The sequence below is a fragment of the Xyrauchen texanus genome, chromosome 38, assembly GCF_025860055.1.
Source record: "Xyrauchen texanus isolate HMW12.3.18 chromosome 38, RBS_HiC_50CHRs, whole genome shotgun sequence".
NCBI lineage: Eukaryota > Metazoa > Chordata > Actinopteri > Cypriniformes > Catostomidae > Xyrauchen > Xyrauchen texanus.
The window spans coordinates 31,436,983-31,455,690 of NC_068313.1; the positions used below are offsets into that span (position 1 = coordinate 31,436,983).

The window sequence follows — 18,708 nt, forward strand, 5'->3', positions numbered from 1 at the left end:
GACCCATGGTCACCATTCACTTTCATTATTTGGAAAAGAGCAGCTTGGACATTCATGTTAATGCATACACAGAGAAATTCTTCATACTTCAATCAGAGCCAAATAGAAGTTCGAAACAGCCGAGTAATGGTATACAGTTTGCGGACATTCAGACGCCAGACACGCCACTGGGGGATGCATTTAGAGGAGCATTTAAATATGAGGACACACAAGACTACATGTAAAACCTTAACTAACGTGACATTAAAATTATATATAGTTTGTAATCACAAACTATATATAATGAGTAGAATTCACACACAGCTATTTTAACCACTTAATGATGATTTAAAGTAATATACTGTACATGCAGTGGATATGTGTAAATTGCCATGTTTACATTCTGCTTTCATGGCGCTAATGTGCTAACATGCTGTATGTGGCCATTATATGCACCGGTTTCACTCTGTTATTATATTTCCTGCAGAGTTTTCATTTTTGGGTGAACTATCCCTTTAAGAGTAAGACATTCTTCCAGGATATGTCAGTTAAAAGCACATTTAAAAGTCCCAATTATGGACTTCAAATAATGATTTTCATCATTTAACACAGTCTTAGCCTCCATACACAACACATTTAGCTTTCTGTGCATCTAATGATGTAGACTAAATATTATGTATTACAGCTCAGCTTTAGGAGTATGTGTAATTTTGTTCAGAGAAGCCTTCAAATGAGGTCAAGCAGTCATATTCAGATTGCCACACTTTATTTCACAAGAAGATTTCACTTTAGATCAGTATTGTGGGTTCAAAAAGGCCAGTGTGGATGAGTCTATTCTTTGTGAAGTGACTCTCTAGAAAGAGACAATGTGACAGTAATCTTAAAATAAAACACTCACGACTTTTCCCTCTCAACATCTCTCACACATATACAGTTTGTGAATGATATGAAGTACAGAGACATCACATAAGTTTGTCACCTCAAAAAATAAATAGATAAAAGAAAATCAGTCTGTGATTCATACACTTTATTTAACATTGCTTTTAACTCTTGCTACATTAAATGAAAAAAAAAAAAAAATTCTAGTTTCAAACAACATCATTTGTGGCAAAATATTGATTACCACAAAAAAAAAAAAAATATATAGACTTGTCCCGTTTATAAAGAAAAAGCAAAAATTGCTGTTATAGAAAGGCGTTCACAATGGAAGTGAATGAGACCAGTCCGTAAACAAAACAAATACACATCGTTTCAAAAGTATAACCACAAGATGTAAACATTAAAAGTGCGAACATTATTTTTATTTACAGCTTAAATGAAAAATAAATGAAATTTACTGTGTGAAGTTACAGCCAATATTTCAACATTGCTACCATGACAATGCAACACGTTTAAACCCTGTGAGTGATTTAATTAACATAACGCAGAAAATAAATATTATAACTCTAATATCATGTAAACATAACATTTTGTGCCTATGCTTTTGAAACAGTGCGTTTATTAACGTTTAGTGACTTCCATTATAAGTGCCTTACTGTAAGCACAAATTTTGCTTTTTCTTTAAATAAACAAGGGACAAGTTATTTATTTATTTTGTGGTAAAAAAAAAATGGGTTGCATTAAAAAAAATGGGTTGCATTAAAATAACAGTCTCCGATCCCAAAAGTGTTGATCAGTCATACTGTAGAAAACACACTTTAACAGCACTCCCTCTCTGAATGTGCAGTGTCATATTTTGTCAGTTCATAAGAACCAAAAATACATTAAAAAAAATTATTTAACCATTGCATCCTACTTACATGTGACATTATTCGTATAATATTCCACATACCCATGTACACTTATATTTTGTGGCCTTTACATATTAAAACAAGGGTACAGACTCATGGGTCACCCCCAACCCTTAAATAAGCTATTTCTGATGAGTAGAAATTTGAGAACTCTTTACATTTGTTCATAGAACACCACAGTGTGTCTTCTAGAACTTTTGCTGTTCAAATGTAGTGTTTCTATTATTATTTCGTGTTCTAATGTGGCCTATACATAAGCCAGCACTTGATACTTGTGAGATTGAATAATACTCACAGGTCAGGTCCTGCTTAAATTAGCAGTAGGATTTCTGTTCCCTGTGTTGCCAAGTCTGATATTGCAAGCTTCACTGTAACAAATGAAGCATATCTGAAATCAATGGGCTTAATCAAGTCTTAAGTGACACCAAAAGAATAAAACATAAATAAATAAAAATCTAAAACATTTTAATTTCAAAATCCTACCTATATTTTCAAGCACAATGAGGGTAAAAGGTAATTAAAACTATAGTTGTAAAGTATTTAAATTAATCAAGTAAGTGTCTTATTTCTTAAAAGGAATAGTTCAAGCTAAAATGAAAATTCTGTCATTATTTATTCACCCTCAAGTCATTTCAAACCTGCATGCTATTATTTGGAAGACAACAAAAAGAGCCCAAAAAATAAATAAATAAAAAATAAAAAAACACCATAAATGTCCTAGAACCAATAGCTTCAAACCTGGCATGACATGTCAGTGCTCAATCTTTGAATCAGACACATACTGAATGAGTTTTAAAAGCTTTGGCAGAAAGGAAAATTCAGTAAATAAATTAAAGTCATTTGGACTGCCTTTATGGTACTTGTAGTGTTTTTTTTTATCCTTTAGGAGCTTGACAGTAGTGTTTTTGAGCATATGGGTTTGGAACAACATGAGGGTGAGTAAATAATAAGTGAATTTTCATTTGTTGGAGAACTAAACCCTGACACCATAATAGAAGGCTCATAAACGGAGATCCAACAATCATCCTAGAAGAAACTGAAATGGTTTGGAATGGAAAATCCTTCGTCCTTAAATTGTTCCTGAACTTCCTGAACCAATCCCTGGATAAAAGCAGCATCATTCTTCAGAATAAAATCAGATGGTCCCATGAGAACACAGAACCCAAGACCCCGAGTTTCATGAGTATCAGTAAACAAAACCTTTCCCAGAAAAATCCCATGCAGGCCTTTTGGTCTCAGGAGAAAAGGTTACGTAGTTGATATAAGAAGTTGTCCTCTTTGCTTTTGCGCAAGCGATAGCGAGCGATCAAATAGTCCCAAGCCGAGCGTTTGCAGTAGTTATAAAAATGTTCCTCAGCTTTTTGTAAGGTTCTGTTCAGGTCCAGCTTGCCCTGCAGACTGACCAGTGACAGCACTGTTAGAATCATTAGTAACTTCTTGTGCTCCACGAGAAACATAACAACATTCAATTATACAGTGGCCCCAAATTGCATTTGGACATTTTAAAAAAATATTCTGGGTTCAATGCAAGTTACGCTCAATTAACAGCATTTGTAGAATTATATTGATTACCACAAAAAAAAATATTTGAAAAAAAAAATTGCAGTTACAGCAAGACATTTACAATGGAAGTCAATGTGGCCAGTCTATAAACATTCAAATACACACCGTTTCAAAAGTATTGTCACAAGACGTAAGAAATATACATGTTAACATGATTTCAATGTGATTACATCTCAGTTCCGCATGGTTTTAGAGTGATAAATCACTCTGTGTTTACCGGCGCTGCATTGTTCTGACAATAAAGTTATAATATTGGATAAAAATTGAAAAAATTATGCTTTTAAAACAATGTGTATTTTAATGTTTCTGGACTGGTCCCATTTACATGCATTGTAAACACCTTCCTGTATTTAAAACAAATATATAATTTTAATAAACAAGGGACAAAGTGAATTTATTTTTGTGGTAATCAACATTATGCCATGAATGCTGTTGATTGAGTTTGACTTGTATTGAACCTGGAATATTCCTTTAAGCTACAGTACACTTAATGTACACACAATGACAAAATATTAAACCAAGTGGAATTTATACAGCACATTTGTAAGCTAAATATTTTTAAAAAGAAGTCTGATAGGATTTAAAATGATAAAACAATAGATATACAGTACATTTTGAAATCAAGACAAAAAGTGTTTGGACACTTTTTGGTTGTGAAATGTTAGTGGAACTTAAATGGAGTTAGAAACGGCACTTGTTTTTACTGTGTTAGCTAAGACACCGGTGTGAATTTGAGGGGACCTGACATCATACATCCCAAAAATCATCTTGAGACCAGCTAGTTGAAAGGGAATAAAAAACTAAAAGTGTGGCTAAATTGTACAAAAATTGGAGCCACTGTACTGAATACCTTTATTGTTAATATCCGTGTAAGGTAATAAAATATCAAGATGACAACAAGGCTACAAAAGGTGCATAAATTCCAAAATGTATCTAATTAATTCGAAATTCAAAATGGTAAAAACTCATGCCCACACAGACCTGCTTGTAAACTGGATGAGCTCCATCTCGTTCCTGCAGCTCAGTACAGTATCTCTGTTTTCCAGCAGGATAGCAGCACACATGAAGAGTTCAAAGGTGAAGTCTGTGTTGACCGCCTGAGCTTCCGTCAAAGGTTCATCCTCTGGAGATCACACAATCACAAATCAAAAGTGTTTAAAAAAAAAAACAAGACCCTCATGAAAGACATATTTTGTTCATGTCAACTGGAGTGACACTGAGAAGACTTCTTATATATTCTTGACTCAAACATTCATGAATAAAAAAAATTAAAAAAATCCTTGAAAAATTTGTTCTGAAACATTTTTTTGTAAATGAAAGATTATGCAGTACATAAATGTACACATGTATTAAAGGTGCAAGGAAAGTAATACATTTTACTTGATGGTTACACCACATGACATTTGTGGTATCTTTTATTTTTTAGAAAATGCTACAAATGCTTTTCAAAACTATATAAAACCAGATTGGACACAAAGATTACATTACTACAATCTTGATGTGTGTTTTAAACTAGACTATTAAAAGATATTTCTTTTTTTATCACCTCGGACAACCTTATTTATCAACGTATTACATCAAAGCTGCTGCGATTATGTGACAGATACAGAATAACTGAAACTGATGTCATGAGAAATCACACCTGTTTCTGTGACAGCCCTAGACACTGTAGACAGCAAAAAGATTGCAGCCTGCATGCTACCCAATCAGAACACTTCACAACAATTCTAAGTTTGATTGCCTAAAACACATTTACATGAATGCTTTCGGCAGTCACTTTCATACAGAGCAATTCACAGCATGCCTTTTCTCTATCCATCTATGCATTCCTTGAATCAAGCCCATGACTTCAAATCATACCCAGGCTGTGTTTTCGTGCCAGTCTCTCCCGATATCGAGCTTGATCCACCTGCTGTGAGATGAGCTCCAGGTGATCACAACTGAGAATTTCGAATAGACGCAGAGCCTCGCTGTGTTCAAACTCACGCTGGAAACCCAAAAGCAGCCACCTAAAAGATAATAATAAGGGTGGTTTGGGGGAGTCATGCTATATTAATTACCAACTGACAACTTAAAAAAAAAAAGAAAAGAGATGGTTTGTAAATAAAATAGGAGAGACAAATAAAAGAAAGAGAGTTAGGCTAGGAAAAACAATGAAGTATTGTAGAGCAGGCAGGGTGAATTCAAGTAAAGTCAGACACTTTTTGACAATCCTCTCAATTTAAAAAAAGTGGCCTAATTTAGCTGAATTCACCCTGCGCGCCCGCACACACGATTGCGGGGACTCTCCATACACTTCCATGCATTTTATACAGATTTTAGATAATTTTTATCCCCCAACTCTAACTCTACCCCTAAAACTAACCCTCATTGAAAACTTTGGTATGTTTAATAAGCCATTTCCCGCTTTCTGTGCCCCACAAGGTTGGTGATCTCAGATTTTATTTTCCTTGTGGTGACATTTGGTCTCCACAATGTAGTACACACACACACACCTGTGACAGAATGAGAATCTATCCATGCTATCTGTGACCAGATGAGAATGTAGCTGAGGATCCAGTTCCTTTAGTAAAGCAGCCTCCAGCTCTGAGAAACACCACAGCAGAAAAAAGCATTTTACCAATACGTTATAATGAACAATTAGAGTTCCACCCCTTTGCAACTCTCAAGAAAAACATTACAGATTGACCAATAATCGTTCTGAACAATACTTTTTTTAAACAAATATATATACTTTTCCACCCCAAGTTGCTCCCAATGGCAGGCTAGTGCCTTGCATGGCAGCTCTGCCGCCATTAGCGTGAGTGAATGGGTGAATGAAACACAGTGTAAAGCGCTTTGTAACAGCTGAGGATAAAAAGGTGCTATAAAAGTGCAGACCATTTACCATTTATAGGTTCTTTAATATCAGGTCTACAGATAAAGATGGGCACAAAATACTTTAGATTAAAAAAAATGAATGAATTGTTGGTCTTTAAACAATTGTATATTGCTACTAAAACTAGTCAAATTAGTTATTTGGAGACAGTGCACAATATTAGTTTTGTAAAGCAGTCCACCAGAGGTTATTGATAAATGATTAAGTTGTTAATGTGCCTAAAATCAGAAATATAACAAGAATTATAAATCAGTTAATCATATAATTGACTACAGGACAATTTAACACAAAAATAATCATATCAGTCATCCAAACCAATATTGGTCGATCACTAAAAAACATAGAATCCATTTTAATAACAGGTCTTGAATACTAAAAGGTAACCCACTCATTTTGCGATACAGTCCATCAGCACAGAAGTCTTTGGAAAACTTCTCCATGTAACAGGAGAAACTCCAGTACGTGTCTACTTCTGAGTCCAGTACCTCCAGAAAGCGGCTGCACAGGTCATTCATACCCTGAGCGTAACTCACTTCTGCAGAGAAAGAGAATGAGTGCAAGAAACTGATGATAAACCTTGAATACCATGTACACACACACACAACAGAAAATGAACTCAATTCAACTTCTCAATTCAACCACCAGATGCCGCCCTCTTCTCTTGGTGAAATAGGTTTCATGCAACGAACACATCTGAACAAATAAATCCAAATATGAAAGGACAAATATGTTAACAACCAAATACCTGGGTGAAAAGCAGCAAATGTGATCAGGATATCTCTTAACACAAGTAGGTTTCCCAAGCCTTCATTCCTGTGAGAAACAGTCACACACACACACCAATTGGAAAAATGTAAATGCTTCACCTGCAACCCCCCAAAATCCTTACACCAAACCCTAACCTTCCCTTACAAAAATTAACCATGGTTTTACTGCAGTAACCATCATTTCACCATGGTATTTTGTAGAAAATCATAACTACAAAAAACGACAAAACCCCAGGGTGTGCCGAGTGACTCTAGCCAGGCTTCATAAGCAACCAAATTGGCCGGTTGCTAGGGAGGGTAGAGTCACATGGTGTAACCTCCTCATGGTAGCTATAATGTGGTTCACTCTTGGTTGGGTGCATGATGGCGGGGTGGCAGGCGTGAAGCCTCCGCACACCCTATTTCTCTGCAATAACGTGCTCAACAAGCCACGTGATAAGATGCGCGGGTTGACTCTCAGAATTGGAGGCAACTGAGATTCATCCTCCGCCACCCGGATTGAGGCAAGTCACTATGCCACCACGAGGACTTAGAGCACATTGGGAATTGGGCATTCCAAATTCGGAAGAAGAACGGGAGAAAATCAAAATGCATTTAATTATCACATTACAGTTTAGAACCATAGGCCTCAGTGGATTAAGGCAAGAGTTACACATTTAGTACTGCTACTAAACTGGCATTATTGTGAATCCTACATGGTCTATTTGCTACTGCAGTGAGCAAAACTGACAGTATTCAAATCATCAGCTTGTTATTGTTTAACCACAGTAAAATGGTGTGATAGAACCTCTCTCCCAATCTGATATGAGAGCTGATATGAGTGTTAGTTGCGTTGAGTTCCAAGGTTGTGTGATAAACTAGTGTGGCAATGCTTAGCACAGGCAACAAACATTTGCAATGGAAAATGAGCCATATGTGTCACACACCTTGTCTGTTTAAACATTAGTACGCAGTAATTGACTTTAAAGAATTCTGAGGAACTGTGTTGTTTGACAAAAGTACTGTATAACAGTACAACAAACATTAAACTTTACAGTTCAACTTGAAATGTTAGTGCTAATTCCCGTTTCCAATTGCACTAAAGGCAAAACAGAGATGGTGGATCTGTTCTAGACCATCACGCAAAAGACAACAGACCTTATTAACACGTAAGCACTTTACTTTTTTTTAGAAGCAACCAATTTTCCAACATCCAGATCTTTATGGCTATATATTCATAAAAAAGGACAAAAGAAAATCAATCATCTGAACAAGGAAGTCTTAAAGGAAGTGAGCAGATATAATCAATTATTGAGGCATAAACAAAGCCTGCGAATTGCATGTCTGTCCCTGTTGTTTTGAGCTCCATAGAGCCAGAACAAGATGTTAAAGAAATATTCTGAGTTCAATGCAAGTTTAGCTCAGTTTACAGCGAGTTATTTACATATGGACGTGATTGGGAACAATTGTTGGAGGGTTTAAACAGAAATGTGAAACTTATTTAATAAAAGCACTAGCATTAATTCTTCTGTTAAAACCCATGTATTATTTGAGCTATAAAGTTGTATAAATAGATAAATCATATTTACAGTCATTTTAGGGTTTGATGGCATTACGTCGCCATGGCAACAAAGTTGTAAAATTGGCTATAACTTTACACAGAAAAGGATAGTAAGTAATTTTGGCACACTAAAATCATGTTAACGCATATTCTTTGTGTCTTGTGGCTATACTTTTGAAACAGTATTTAAACGTTCAAAAATTGCCCCCATTCACAATGTAACGATTTTTGCTTTTCTAAAGAAAGGGAGGGGTTTATATACATTATGGCACAAATGTTGTCGATTGAGCTTGTATTGAAACCAGACACAAACAACATTTTCTGTATTTGGCATATTAAATGCACAACTTTGGTAGGTCTTACCGATAGTAAGGCAGATCTCTGTCCGTTCGAGGAACATCCTTGTCAATAATGCGTATGGCCTCCTGAAGCTCTTCCAGGTCAAAGGTTACCCGTTCAAACAGCACCTGCACATTAAAAAGTCAACATGAAATCAATGTGGACTCCAATAGTCTGGTGGAAACACAGAAACTGAAGACAAATTGCAACCCTGTAGCTGCAGTAGAGTGGGCGTAGCGACCATGTGAATGTGCTTTTCGTGCGGACAACCCGGGTTCGACCCTATCCTGTTTCCTGTCTCCACTATTAAGATTTCCATTAATACTACTTATAATAATTAGGGCTGTCGATATAATGTGTTAATTCCATGCGATTAATTATATAAAAAAAAAAATAACGCTTTAAAAAAAATTACTTAAGTAATCGTGTCCCCGGACTGTGATCTGAGCAATTCAAGCTTGTAGTACCACCTGTTTTCTCCAGGGGGCAGTAAGTTACATTTCAGCTATTTGTGCAAGGCAGTTAAACAGAGAACAAACCACACCCAACGACAGTAGACAAAACAAGATGAAAACACATTCTTCCATTGAAACACAGCTTGGAGTGCAAAAACGAACGCAAGGATCTCAAGACGTGTTTTTCTAAGCTTGAAATTATGTTTAACTTAACACAGCAACCTAAAAACGGTACATTTATGACGTGATGCAAACGAGACGCTCCAAAAGCATCTGACGCAGGTGTGCATTGACGTGTCCTTAGAAAAGCCCTCATAATAAATATAGCTTATCTTCTTTCAGAAGAAAGAAAGTCATACACATCTGGGATGGCATAAGTGTGAGTAAATGTTGACAGAATGTTCACTTTGAGAGAACTATCCCTTTAAGGAAAAAATAATTAGTAAGAGTATGGAGTATTTTTACCTGAGCCTGCAGCTCCAAAAAAGACAACCCCTCTTTGACTTCTTCTGACCGGTACTGCTGCCGATTGCGCTCTCTGTCCTGCCTCTGATCAAAATATTTCACAGCTTTCAAGAGTTCCCCTAGGAAATAAAGAAACAGTATAGCGCTTCTTTCACATCGCCACACCATGTCAGTAATGAATCAAGACACTTTAAATAGCATATTAGTGGGGGATTAATGCAAATTTAGGGGTTTATTGTTCTAAATAAGATTGCAGAAGTTCTACCCAAGAATATAATTTACCATCTGTGCCATTGAGATGCAGGCAAACGGTTTCAGGAAGCAGCTGTTGCCATTTCCTCTTCATGGCCTGATAGCGCACTGCCATCTGCTCCAGCAATAGGGAGCGCTCCAGAGCCGTTGAGCTGCAGGGATACATCCCAAACAGAAAGCGCCATACCTGACCCCGTTCCTCAGGCGACACACCACCTGAAACACCCAAACAGAACAAGTCATGCATTAGCAAATGATTTGCAGGTGTAATTTCAAAACATTGCTTGAGACATGGAAAGCAACAATTTCAATTTATTTCAGCAAGCTGTAAAAGTGTGACACATTTCAATACGTAATCAATATTTAAAGTCATAAAAGTAAAAATGTATGATAATGACCGCTTAAACTGCTCTAGAAGTAGGCTTACTTTATTGAAAAACGCTTCTAGTTCAATCTATCATTTGGATCGTTTGAAGTTGTTTAAGGGACAGTTCACCCAAAAATGTAAACTCTCTCATCATTTACTCACCCTCATGCCATCCCAGATGTGTATGACTTTGCTGAACACAAACGAAGATTTTTTGAGGAATTTTCAGCTCTGCAGGTCCATACACTGCAAGTGAATGGGTGCCAACATTTAGAACCAAATTCCACATAAAGGCATCATAAAAGTACTCCAGACGACTCTGGTGGTAAAATCCATATCTTCTAAAGTGATATGATAGGTGTGGATGAGAAAAAGATCAATATTTTTCAATAACTTTTAATCAATAACTTTTTCCTTCCCTTTCTCCTTCTATTGTTTTTTGTGATTCAGATTCTTCGTGCATATTGCCCCCTACTGGGCAGGGAGGTGAATTTATCACAAAAATGACTTAAATATTGATCTGTTTCTCACCAACACCTATCATATCGTGTCTGAACACATGGATTTAACCGCTGGAGTCATATGGATTACTTTTATGCTCCCTGAATCTGGATTTTGGATCTTCACAAGTTTGGCACCCATTCACTTGCATTGTGGGGACCTACAGAGCTGAAATATTCTTCTAAAAATGTTTGTTCTGCAGAAGAATAGAAGTCATACAAATCTGGCATGCCAGATGGGTGAGTAAATCATGAGAGAATTTTCATTTTTGGGTGAACTATCCCATTAACTGATTAACATTAACGGATAACCTTACTACGGAGTGTGGCAATGATTCAGGAACAGTAAAGAGTTTAAACAAATTACTAGCTCAAATACAGAGGCCAATCTAGTTCCACATTTCACAATGCGTTTGCCTGGTTGGAGCAGAGAGAATTTGAAGGTCCACACAGGACAAAAACAACCTCTAATCCCCTTCTATGTCAGCTTGATCCCCATTCTTACAGAGCTTGAGAGGACTTCATCATGAGATTTTGTGCAAAGCGCAAACAAATGACATGTCAATGAATGAGAGGAATGTGTTTTGAGGATGAGAAGCCCTTCATGCAGAGCACAGCATACGCTGAAGGAATGTAATCATCGCCATCTGCATGTTCTGTAAATGTTTCATCTCTAATGCTTGTTCAGCTCTGTTGGATTTATATTGTGTTTTTTTTAAGAGATAGTTCACCAGTCATCATTAACTCACCCCCATGTTGTGCCAAACCGTATGATTTTCTTTCTTCTGTGGAAAACAAAAGGAAATGTTATGCAGAATGTTCATTCTCAGTCACCATTCACTTTCACTGTATGGAGAAAAATGCGTGACAGTGAATGGTGACAGACTAACATTCTCCCTAACATTTCGTTTTGTCGTTCATGTCCGAAAAAAAAAAAAAAAAAAGTAATTTGGGTTCGGAACAAAATTATATGGCGTGATCACCCTTTTCATCACACACTCGTGCAACACACATTTGCAGTAAGATAGTACTGTATCTATCTTGCATATTACAGTAGCTTATGTACAAATGTGATTGGATCTCATGAGCGGTGATGGGTGCAATGACCAACAGCTACTTTGAGAGGATTACAACCAAGCCCAGCAAGGAACACAGCTGATAAAATGTATGATTGTTTTGTTGTATTCTGTACAAATATGAGATTTATGAAGCTTATTTGAAGATTATTCAAAAAGATACAAATTAGATGATTGCTCTGTGGCTTCCATGATTTAAACAAACTTTTATAAAAACATACAGAGAGGTCCCAATGTCTGAGATCATATTGAAAAAAGAAATAAAATAAAAATCTCAGATTTCAATTTTTTTCCATCTTCTGGAAATAAACAAATTTAGAGATTCTTAAAAAAAGTGAAATAATAGAATGTCTTGACATTGAAGGAATATTCCGGGATCAATACAAGTTAAGTTTAATTCGACAGCATTTGTGGCTTTATACTTTAGAAACAGTAAGTATTTTAACGTTTACAATTAGCCCCATTCAACTCCATAGCAAACGCCTCACTGTAACTGAATTTTGGTGGTACAACATTATGCCACATATGCTGCATGTTGAATTTAAAAGAATATTCCAAGTTCAATACAAGTTTAGCACAATCAATAGCATTTGTAGCATAATGTTGATTAACACCCAAAAAAAAAAAAAAAAAAAAAAGATAGAAGCAAAAATCAAGGTTACAGTGAAGCACTTACAATGAAAGTGAATGGGAACAATTTTTGGAGGGTTTAAACATATGAAGCTCATAACTTTATAAACACGCTTGCGTTAAGTCTTCTGTTAAAATGTGTGTATTATTTAAGCTGTAAAGTTGTTTAAATCTTGCTGCAAATTTGCATCTTGTTATTTTCACAGGCAAATGAGCTTGTGATTTGCCTCAAATGTTTGCAGCTCTTCACCACTAGTGGTGAACCACTGAACCACTTTGGCAACAATGAAAGATTTGCCACGAAGCTCATTTGCGACACATTTGCAGTGAACACTCAATTTTTGTAAAGGATGCCACAAACGCTGTCGACTGAGCTTAAATTGTGTTGAACGCTGAATATTCATTTAAAGGAAGAAGACATAAGATTCTGAGGGACAGAGTAAACAATGTTAACACATTCAACACAAAGTATCCTGAAGGATGAGTACTTATTTATTTGAAAGATCAAAGTATCAACCGGGTTGACCCAGTAACTGCAGGCCTATCTTGGTTTCTTGCAGGGTTGTTCCTGGTCTGGTATACCATACTTGACATGGCTAGTTTTCAATTATTGATACTATAACTAAACAGACCAGCTGGAAACCATGAACATTATCCCAGCCAATACCAGTTACTTCTGCATATGCATGTGTAACGGGAGCCAGCTTGTAGATAGCTGTGCAGTGTGTAAACCTCACTCTCCTGACCGCAAAAAGGTGCACTAGCGACTGACGCTAGAGGCTGTAGCTTTTAGCCTCCTTGTTAGCGCACCCGCCTCCCACGCCAGTTCGAGTCCTGTTCGGAGCGGGGAGACCAGGACCGGTTACATTGGTGCCGTGACCCGGATGGGAGTGAGGTTTAGGGGGGTGAGTGTAACGGGAGCCAGCTGGTAGATAGCTGTGCAGTGTGTAAACCTCACTCTCCTGACCGCAAAAAGGTGCACTAGCGACTGACGCTAGAGGCTGTAGCCTTTAGCCTCCTTGTTAGCGCACCCCCCTCCCACGCCGGAGACGCCGGTTCGAGTCCCATTCGGAGCAGGGCGACCAGGACCGGTTACACATGACCTGCAACTCAATTGTTTAACAAAGACACAACTGTTAGCATGTCTTTTGCTGTCTTCTTTGACTATTACAGTACTTTCTGAAGGAGCCAATAGCCAATGCCTTAAACATGAATCTCATGATTGTAGTTCTACAAGGCCCAGAATCTACTGTTCTTCAGTTTACCAAGGACATTTTCATAACTTTGTTGGGCAATGCATCACTTGACTAGCACTTGACAGGAAGAGGATGGGTAGGCCACTGATTTCAAGTCAAGCAGGGTTTTATTGTGTATTAAACTTGGCAGATGTGTAAAATACTTCCATTGGAATACAATAAAAAAGGTATTTGAATAAAACGATCATATTCATATTTTCTGTCCTACCTTTCCATTGTCATATAAAAGTAATGGAATGTCTATTATAATTTGGAAGCAGTCCTGTTAAGATCTAGGAACCAAAATGACCCTACTGCATAAACTGACATTCATAATTGTAGGGTACAATGGGGCAATGGGTGTAAACACTTTACATGTAATTTTCTCTCAAAACACTGAACAGCATAATAAACGAACACAATACTTTCCTAAACACCTGTCACTTTGCCACTATGTACTGCAACATTTTCCTGATCTATGAGATCTTTGCCTGCAATGTCTAAAGTTTGATTTTAAGTTCATTTAATCTAATAATTAATCCTTTTTAAAATGTTACAAATGTACATAGCTAATGAGAATCCCTGAAATTATCACATTCATTTTGAGTAAAAGTACGCATTTCATTTTCAGTTTCATTCAAGCTGATTAAACACAAATAAAAAAATTTAATAACTGTCCAATAAGTGAAAGGATAATATTTGGGGTAAAAAGCCTCCCTGTTGCAGGGACTAAAGGCCCCCTTAAAACAATGATTTTCTGTGTGGGAACAAATTTGTTATAAAGAATGTTCAAAGTGGGATCACATTGACTGATCCAATCACAATGGAGATTAATTTGTTAAAAGAATACTTGAGATGTTATGAAATGCCAACGGTGTTAAACCTTTTCTGAATCGTTTATTTTGAATAAGCATTATTTTAACTTGTTACACAAAAAACATCTTGCTGTCTCAATCGTAGTTGCCTAAGTTGACAAATTTTGCCCTATAACTATTGTTCCTATATCTACACAATATCGCTATAAGCTAGTACTCAATATACAACAGTTAGTTCCGGTCCTCAAATCTGATTGGACGAGAGACGTTCCATGAGCACTGATGTCTGACGGCATCAGCACTCGGATGCTTCACTGTGTGTATCACTCCGCTTTTGTTCGTGCCATTCTAAACTAAGGTGTAAGAGCAGTATATATCTGTTAGGAGTTACTGTCTTTATTTGTGAAATTACATATGTTAGCCAGCAGGTGGTGGCAAAAGATAATTTCTGTGTGTAATATGAGCCAGTTGGTGACGTAAAGTGAATCCGTTAGTCATTGTTTACATAGAACAGCAATCTATGATCGCTGGTATTACCACTATATTACTTAAAGCGGTTTAAAACAATGTGCTAGCTTAAATTAACAATTTCAGGATTAAGGCTCATTGGCAGCTGAGAGACACAATGGACAGTTTGATTACAGAACTCGAAGCACTTACCTAGTTTCCACATTGGATAGGCATTGTTTAAAAATGGCAGAGGACTTCACTGTTTCTATAGTGATCGACTCTTGCACAGCTATCTGCTTGGGAGTGGCAACAGGTGATCACACACCTGTCTCTCTCTCTCTCTCTCTCTCAAACACACACACAGGCCCAATCAATCAATCAATCCGTCCTTGTCTATCCAATAACTTGTTAGAAACATTACAAGCCGTGATACCATTTCTGAAGTGAACTTTTTGAATTACTAATGGAGGTTTGGACGCATCATTTGTTTTGAACCAGCAATGGCAGATTCTGATCCGTAGCGTAATAAAGTAGTTCCATGCACAAATGCGTTTTTATGACCTTACTCGGTTTTTCCTAATTTTTATTTATTTATTTAATTTACTTGTTAATTGAACTGTTGTATATAAGCAATATCACTTGGGGGGCTTTTACATAGTACTTTTACATAGAATTTTATCAATATAGCCTCAGTTGTTATTTATTTTCACTCAAATTATGTTGCTTCATCAGTATTCAATACAAAAAAAAAGAATAAGAAATAAAATCTTGATACAATTTGTTGACCAGAAGAAAAAAAAAAAAAAATTCCTTAAGGTGTGCCTTTAGCCCTGTTGTTGTAGCCTACATTATTTAATGTTTCACTTTAGTTTATCCAGTTGGATCTTACTTGATTTTTAGAGGGTCCGTTTTTGATCCCAGATTGCTAATTATGATAGAAATGAATTTCATATCATCCCATTAGCCGTTTTTCATAAGAGTTTGTCTCAATATCATGATATCTAAAGCAGTTAATATGTAAAATAATAAATCAATATAGAAGTAGATATGCATGATGACCAAGGCGCCTTTTCAAGATCACCATTTAAAATTACCGTTTTTAAATATATACATCCGAAGTCTGGACTCGTCCACTCTGCCCTCGGCGTCCATCACACCTGGCAGAGAGACGCGTTGACAGGTAGACGCAGGTGCGATCACGGGTGCAACCGACCGGATGGCCTTGTTCCCCGCAGAAACACTGCAGTTCATTCCCTTAACTTTCCCAACAGGTTCATTACTTTCCAAATGGGTTTCCCCGTTCCCTTCTACATGTGATTCATCACAAGATGCGATCATGCTGCTTAACTCCTCATACATTCTTTCTCCCAAAAAAATTTCAAAATCAAAGTTGTTGTGAGGTCATAATTGGGTTAGAATCAACAAGTAAAAGCCCTCGTCACTGTCGGCCGTTTTCAGACAGCGCATTCGAGATAATTGGACGAGAAAGTAATTTGACCTAAACACACCCCCTCCTCTTGTCATATGACTTGAATGCTCTCCCATGACATCAGGGTTTTAAAGCCCTTGAGCCGAAAGTCCTGAAATAAATGCTGAAATGTCTCCTCCTTGTGGTGGGACACCCTTCCTTTCTCTTCCACGAGGACTCAAGTCTAAGGGATAGCTCACCCAAAAATAAACACTCTCATCATTTACTCACATTCATGCCATCCCAGACGTGTAAGACTTTCTTTCTTCTGCAGAACACACATTAACTTATTAGAAGAATATTTCACCACTGTAGGTCCATACAATGCAATTGAATGGTGGCCAGAACTTTGAAGGTCCAAAAAGGACATAAAAGCAGCATTAAAGTAACCCACAAAACTCCAGTGGTTAAATCCATATCTTCTGAAGTGATATGATAGGTGTGGATGAGACACAGTTATATTTATAATATTATAAATAATATAATATTTAAGTTAAACAGACTTAAATATTAATCTGTAAAGAATTAATTTAAGAGCTTTAGTACGTTTCATGCCATTCATTAGTTTAAAGTGATGCAATCAGATTGTGAAGCTATCAATGACAATAAGGATGCCTCTTGTTTTACTCAAATAATTAGTTTAAACTCTTTACTGTTCCTCAATTAAGAGCATTTTCATTTTTTGGGTGAACTATCCCTTTAAGTTGACACGACTTAAAATTTGAAGGCAGCATGGACATTTTCTTTTGTAAGTTGAAACAATAAGATTCTTTAACAGTATATAGAAACATATGAACAGATTGAGACAATAAAGGGTGCCAATTATTATAAGCTGTTGGATGCATGGTGGGTCAAAAGCTTTTTCTTAAATTTCTACTTTAACCAGTTGCTTGAAACACCTGAAGTCACCCAAAAATATTCACATATGGAAAAAGAGTGGCAGAGGCTTTGGCACCTTAAGACGCACACGTGGGTTAAAAGCTAAAAAAATTATGATAAAAACAAAATAAAATCAATTTAGAGAAAAGTTGTGTTACCTGAGAGACAAAAAGAAAGAAGACAGCAGCAATGACAACATCATAGAATAACATATCTTTGTCTGTATATAGGAAAGGGAAACAGATTTTTACTAGATACATTATCAAAACACAAATAAATCACACTTTTTAGAACAATCTCTAGCAATCTTGCCAAGACAAGTCATGCATTTTTACATGTTACATTCAGTACCATTAACCATTATTCCTTCAGAAAAAACACATCTTAATGCAATCTTGTTTGGTACGATCACAGATTCCTTTTGAAATAATGATGAAATTGTTTTGTTGTTGTTTCACTTACCTCTGTGCTTCTCAGAAATAGGGGGCTTCCTATAATGTGCATATATTCTTCTTCGTATCAGGCCCTGGCTTCTTGTTTATTAAATGCAATGCACATTGCAGTCAGTGAGGGAGCTTTCACACATTTGTTACAGTCGCACTTCCTCTGGCGTATATTCAGAAAGGAATAAGATGCTCATTTTCCCTGCAAGTTAGTCCAGACAGAGACAAATGTAGAGCGCTGTCTGTTTTTACACTTGTCCACTCTATGCAAAAAATCAGTTATGTCTCTTGCAAAGTTTTTATGTTTGCCAAAGACATGCTTGGAACAATGCTTTTGCAGACAGAATGAAATGAAAGAGAGAAAATAAGAAAGCATCCTTTTGTATTTCTACAAAAAGTGTGTATGCGTCCGTGGCTCGTCTGTATGTGAAACATTCAGAACAGTACAGTTAAACTGGATGTATGCTCATATTTAAGATAGTGTTTTCAGAATTCAAGAGAAAAAATTGTATGAATACCTATTTTCTTTTGCATTTAGTTTTTTTTCTCACGCCAGTCAGAACTCTCAAAGTATATCCAAAACAGAGAGATAAAAAGCATGAATGTATTCTGCTAGTTACAGTCAGGTCCATAAATATTGGGACATTGACACAATTCTAATCTTTTTGGCTCTATACACCACCACAATGGATTTGAAATGAAACGAACAAGATGTGCTTTAACTGCAGACTTTCAGCTTTAATTTGAGGGTATTTACATCCACATCAGGTGAACGGTGAAGGAATTACAACAGTTTGTATTTGTGCTTCCCACTTTT

At 36.6% G+C, this 18,708-nt stretch overlaps 1 protein-coding gene across 1 annotated transcript; it reads right to left on the reverse strand.

The window, feature by feature from the left end:
• Positions 1-742: 742 nt before the first annotated feature.
• LOC127631952 (TBC1 domain family member 15-like) lies at positions 743-16,459 on the reverse strand. Its single transcript, XM_052110373.1, has 10 exons — positions 16,196-16,459; positions 10,059-10,244; positions 9,777-9,895; positions 8,881-8,984; positions 6,956-7,023; positions 6,599-6,745; positions 5,828-5,918; positions 5,193-5,341; positions 4,314-4,455; positions 743-3,167 (listed from the first exon to the last, which is right to left on the reverse strand). Exons 1-10 carry the CDS (start codon positions 16,437-16,439, stop codon positions 3,005-3,007), a joined length of 1,413 nt encoding a protein of 470 aa, XP_051966333.1. The 5' UTR covers positions 16,440-16,459; the 3' UTR covers positions 743-3,004.
• Between the last annotated feature and the right edge of the window lie 2,249 nt (positions 16,460-18,708).

Bases quoted from the DNA above. Each gene is read 5' to 3' on its own strand.
- LOC127631952 (XM_052110373.1), bottom strand. From the start codon at position 16,439: ATGATCGCATCTTGTGATGAATCACATGTAGAAGGGAACGGGGAAACC. The intron at 5,919-6,598 runs GTGGGTTACCTT...GGTGTTTCTCAG, and splicing joins TGGACTGTATCGCAAAATGA to AGCTGGAGGCTGCTTTACTA. The intron at 3,168-4,313 runs GTCTGTGTGGGC...GTCACTGGTCAG, and splicing joins CTCATCCAGTTTACAAGCAG to TCTGCAGGGCAAGCTGGACC.